The 5,559-nt window shown below is 31.7% G+C and overlaps 1 protein-coding gene and 1 long non-coding RNA gene across 2 annotated transcripts; one reads left to right on the forward strand and one right to left on the reverse strand.

Moving 5' to 3' along the window:
- Positions 1-399: 399 nt before the first annotated feature.
- On the forward strand, positions 400-2,320 carry LOC145090616 (uncharacterized). Its single transcript, XR_013701675.1, has 2 exons — positions 400-1,401; positions 2,081-2,320. It is a non-coding gene; the product is annotated as an uncharacterized LOC145090616 (long non-coding RNA).
- Positions 2,321-3,133: 813 nt separating this feature from the next.
- Positions 3,134-4,260, reverse strand: LOC145087527 (caffeoyl-CoA O-methyltransferase-like). Its single transcript, XM_079025495.1, has 3 exons — positions 4,030-4,260; positions 3,658-3,934; positions 3,134-3,555 (listed from the first exon to the last, which is right to left on the reverse strand). Exons 1-3 carry the CDS (start codon positions 4,191-4,193, stop codon positions 3,262-3,264), a joined length of 735 nt encoding a protein of 244 aa, XP_078881621.1. The 5' UTR covers positions 4,194-4,260; the 3' UTR covers positions 3,134-3,261.
- Positions 4,261-5,559: the final 1,299 nt, after the last annotated feature.

Here is a 5,559-nt window from a genome sequence, read left to right on the forward strand (position 1 = left end):
TTTCCTTAATTAAAAGCACAAAAGGTTCAAAATACCCTTTAATGATTTATTTAATTATTTATTATTTCTTGAATTCTCATTGGTGTATTTAGGCACACAATAGTTGCTAGAAACATTTGAACCTAGCTCTCTCTCTCTCTCTTTCTCTCTCTCTCTCTCTCTATATATATATATATATATATATATATATATATATATATATATATATATATAAAAGTAGGTTCATGTAAAAATACAAATATTTTGTGAAAATGAAAACATCCAATGAGAATAGTACACATGTATTATAGAATTAAAAGCTGTTTATGAATTTTTGAATTGTTTTAATTCATATATAAGGGTAAGATGGTAAAAAGGGTTAGGCGGTTGATTGTGGTGGTTCTAACCGGCATGGTTCATTTTTTTCAAAAAATTTGGTAACTATGATCGATGATGAATTTTGAATTATTCATTTATTTCATGATTAGTCGATCTATTGTAGATTGAAGAATGAGCAAGTATTATATGTGTAGTTTATGTCAGCATAGCCTTCTATCACGCTCGGTCTTCAACGACATCTTCTTCTCCACCATCATCCAAGCGACCGCCGCTCGCTGTCGCCGTCCTAGACATTGCCACCGTGTTAGCCACCACCGGTTCTTTCCACATGTCTGATTCTCATCTATGATTCTCCTTCTTTCTTCGTCATTTTCTCTCTCTTCTCTAATTCTTTGAAATTGATGAGTTATTGTATATGAAAATGACTGAAATCACGTATTCTTAAATTTTGTATTCCAACAACGACCACTGTTTCAGCGTTTTACTCATATTTCTCCCCCCCGATGCCTAGGGTTCCACTTTGCCCTAATTCATTTTTTCTTAGTCCTAATTTCATTTCATATCTCTATCTTTTATGGGTTTTTTAGTTCTTCAAGAACTCACCACAAATTGGATTGAAACTGTTCAAGAAATCTATCAGTAACCCAAAATCAAAGTTGACAGAAATTTGGTAAAATCAGAAAATTCATTTCAGAAACAGAGCTTTGAATCAAATTACCCAACTGATCATCGATCGTCACAGGAGAAGTTAGATGATAGGTATAATTAGAGAAAATACAGGCACATGCAAAAACAAGTGAAAGGCATTGAAAATCCGAGAAGTTATTACAAGTGTTCTAATTGAAATTGTTCAATGAGGAAGAATGTGGAGTCATCTTCAGATGTGGATATTATAGAGATTGTTTATAAAAGAAATCATCTGCCTAACAAGTTTTGAATAATTCACTTGTAATTAATCAATTTCATTATTACCCAGATCCATCTCATGGTTCTCGACAATGGGAATTGGTTTGAACGCCGGAAAAATCAAGTCTAAGAAAAATATCCAAGTTTATCCTCCGGTTCCGAATAAGACAATTGCAGGTACGAGTTGCTACATTTATCAAATAATCTATTCTAATTATAGACTCTAACCCAAGGATAAAATTTGATGAAATGAGCTTCAAGATAATTATTCAGAGTGGAACTGTGCAGAAAATCTTTGACAAAACAAACTTTTTTTAATAAACTAATCCATTTCTATTCATATTAAGAAGACAATAAATCTTTGGCACTATATATGAGGACATCATGTTTTTGCGCATCTAATAAGGTTGTTCCATGAATTATGACTACATGGTTGGATTGTTTTGAGCTCCAATGTGAAGCTCATGTTATATCTAATTCTTAGTGATGGTCGAAGGATCCATACTTTTTGCCAGAACACCACTTTACTGTATGAAAATTTGCAACATGCTATTTAATTAACAAGATTCCAACTCACTTTCTTGAATATAATATTAATCCACTAGAATTTATTAAAATTGCAATTCCCAGGGTTTGTTTTTTTTTTTTTCACATTTGTCTCTAAAGGCACTACTTTGGTTGTTCTATTTATGTTCACAAGGGGCAACCAAAAAAGTAGTGAGCTTGTATTCCCTAGCAATGACCTGGTAACACCAAAACATATCTATTAGTTATTTTACATATGTTTTATGTTTATTTGTAATTTCCAAATGTTGATTGATGGCTGATTTGGTGTAAATATACTTGAATTTTGCAGGCTTGTTGTTAGTTTGGTCTTGCCTACTCTAACAGTTCATTTGCTATTCTGTGATAGCCATATTGAGATTGAGTTCATCCATAACTTCAGTCAAGTCAGACGGTTAAAACTCATAAAGGGGGTTGAAAAGGGGGACTCAGGAACAAATAGTTATTGTAAATGTTATGTGATTTGGTATAATTGGCTTATTTTGAAATCTCTACAAATTTGCTTTGTATGAATACTTTGTATTTTTTTAAATGGCCTTTGAGACTCCTTGTATAGTTTATCATAACATTTATATAAAATTTTATATGTAGTTTTGACGATTATATAAAAAGTTTAACATTTGACCAAACCAAAAATTTTAACAGCATCAAAGAAATGGACAATATCTCTTAACTAGCTCATTACAAGTTACATATATTATTTAATTAAAGTATTAAACATAAGAGTTAATATTTAATTCAAGTCTTTGAAACATATAATAGTAGTTAATAGTAGTTGATAATCAACTGTGGTGAGATTGTATTCATAGATGCAGAAAGATTAAAATATTGATATTTCAATTTCTATCTCTTTGTAAATGTCGATAATGATAGGCATAATTTGTTGATTTCGTAATGGAAAATGATTGAATTTCAAAGATATTTAAACATTCCAAAATATATAAAAGAACTAAACCATATTACGGTTTTATAATATAAGAAAACTAATTATGGAAGTTATGAAAAATTTGTTAATTACTTTTATGTCCTTAATGCTTATATTTGTAATTTGAAATTTAAAAATTCAACATGGATGAGGTGTAGATTTTTTATTGGTTCTTTTCCTTTTCGCAAAATATTTGCATTTTCGCATGAGCCTTCCCTCTCTCTCTCTCTCTCTCTCTCTCTCTCTCTCTCTATATATATATATATATATATATATATATATATATATATATATATATATATATATATATATATATATATATATATGAAGAATTGTATTTCATCTTGAAACATTTTGCATTAACTAAGTTGGGGAAAATGAAATATGGGGATTGTAAAATCACGAAGAATAACATTAACATTTGTTAAATGACAGAAATGTAATAGTATATAATAGAATTCTTTTACAAGACTTGGATACACGTACGAATCTTAAAAAAGAAAGAAAGAACAGTTGTATGTGTACGAAAGTTTATCCGTGATTTGTGATCAACTTATACGACGACACAAAGTGATTCCGTCGCCTACCGGAAGTTGGCAAATCTCAACCCTCGGATCAACAGCCAATGCCTTGTTAAGCTCTAAAACGAAATCTCTGTAATATCTAACATACTTCCTGAGTGGCGCATCTGGTGGGGCCACTAAAGACCCGTTCCAAAGGGTGTTGTCGTAGCCAATGACACCTCCAATTTTGATAAGGTCAATTAACCTTTTGTGGTAGTTAAGATAGTTGTCTTTATCAGCATCCACAAAAATAAAATCAAACGATCCATGAAGTTTCACCTGTAGTTCAAAATGTGCAAAGCAAAATGAGTTTTCATAATTTGGAGAAAATATAAATTTAAAAAAAAAAACATTATCTTTTATATGTTTGTAAGTACTTACATCATTGACCATTTCATCAAGAAGAGGAAGAGCAGGGCCTTCTCTAAAATCAATCTTGTGGGCAACACCGGCTTTCTCAATGATCGGAAGCCCAATTTCATAATTTTCACGGTTTATGTCCAAAGCCAATATCTTTCCATCCTCTGGGAGAGCAAGAGCCGTAGAAAGAAGGGAATAGCCGGTGTAAACACCAATCTCCATCGTGTTCTTGGCATTTATGAGTTTGAGAAGCATATTCAAAAATTGTCCTTCATCCGCAGATGTCGTCATAAGATTCCTATAGTTCAAATGACAAGCAAAATATTTAGAAAAACGAAATGCACCTATAAATATTCAGTTCATAGTAAACTTTGGGTAAATTAAGGCACTTACCATGGGTGTTTAGCTGTGACCTCACGCAGCTCTTTCATGGGTTGTGGTTCTCTTGGGTAAACGCTGGTTTCCAGAATGTATTGGTAGAGAGCATCACTTTGAAGGAGGCTCTTGTGGCCAACTTCTTGATGTTTTGCGGGTTGAGCTTCTCCGGTAGCTGCCATTCCGATGGATGTCTGGTGTGTGAAATGTTGGTAGGTATTATATTAGGCTGTAGAAGTGAACCTGAGATGAAAGGAGAAAACTGATCGGAATATATAGAGAAGGGAGTTGGTGAAATATGACCAAGGAAGGTGGTGGGTTGTTGCGGTTGATCGTTTCAATTGTTGGTGACATGTTGACTTTGCCAACCATCATGGAGAAGACTAGTCAGCACTCAGAAGTTGGTAAGCTTGCTCCTTTATTTTATGATATGTCACGCTTACTTCATTTGTTCCTGTAACAAAGCCTTTGAGATTGTTATTTAGATGCAGATTGGGTTAGCTTAAATGTGTCATCAGTCATGGAATCATTTCTAGTGCAAATCATTTTTCTACTAAATAAATTTTCATGAAAATATACATCCAATTAAATGAAATATTTAGGGCGGGGCTTTTTTTAGTCATTCATTAAAGGTGTTCAAAAATTTATTATCATAAATAAAATAATTAGTCTCTTAAAATAGAAAACATAACCCGTTAGGTTGAACGGAATGGGAGCAATGCTTTAAAAACCGGTTTCAACCAGTCGGTCGAATCGGTTGGACCGGGAACCGGGAGAGGGAACGATTCAACTATCACCGGTTTTACATTGATTTCTAAACCGGATTGAACCGACCGGTTTTTAGAAAAACCCAGTTGAACCGGTCAAAATAAACCAGTAGAACCGGTTAAACTGAATAAAAAAACATGAAAAAAATCATTTACATAATAAACATTGGTGATTTTTTTCATCTCTATTTAGTTTTCTCAAAATAAAAATATATGGTAAATGTTATAAAGTTTTTTGATGTATTTTTATTCGTCCAAAACTATATTTAGTTTCGGTATTATACTTTTTTTTTGACGTATATGGATTAATGTAAAACACTAAAACTTATGGTTATATTTTATTTTAATGTATTTGGATTTATCTACAACTTATTTTTAAATAAATTTTTAATGTTTGAACTTTTAAACATCAAATTCATGATTTATATATGTATGTATGTGTAGAAAAATAGGAAAAAACATGAAAAATATAGAAACCGGTTCACTTGGCGGTCGAACCGGTTGAACCGGAAACCGGCCACCATACCGGTTCAACTAAAAAACCGGTTTTTAAAACATTGAATGGGAGGATGACATGCCTGCAGAACATATTCTTGTTGGCACTTGTTTTCCAAATAAAAATTAGTTGGCTATTTAAAATTATATATATATATATATATATATATATATATATATATATATATATATATATATATATATATATATATATATATATATATATATATATATATAGGGTGAGGTTCAATAGAGAACTATAATTAACCAAGGAACCAATCTTTTT

The sequence above is a fragment of the Lactuca serriola genome, chromosome 2, assembly GCF_051521515.1.
Source record: "Lactuca serriola cultivar US96UC23 chromosome 2, Lser_US96UC23_V15, whole genome shotgun sequence".
NCBI classification, from domain to species: Eukaryota; Viridiplantae; Streptophyta; class Magnoliopsida; order Asterales; family Asteraceae; genus Lactuca; species Lactuca serriola.

Bases quoted from the DNA above. Each gene is read 5' to 3' on its own strand.
- LOC145087527 (XM_079025495.1), bottom strand. From the start codon at position 4,193: ATGGCAGCTACCGGAGAAGCTCAACCCGCAAAACATCAAGAAGTTGGC. The intron at 3,935-4,029 runs GTAAGTGCCTTA...TTTGAACTATAG, and splicing joins GTCACAGCTAAACACCCATG to GAATCTTATGACGACATCTG. The intron at 3,556-3,657 runs GTAAGTACTTAC...TTTGAACTACAG, and splicing joins TTGATGAAATGGTCAATGAT to GTGAAACTTCATGGATCGTT.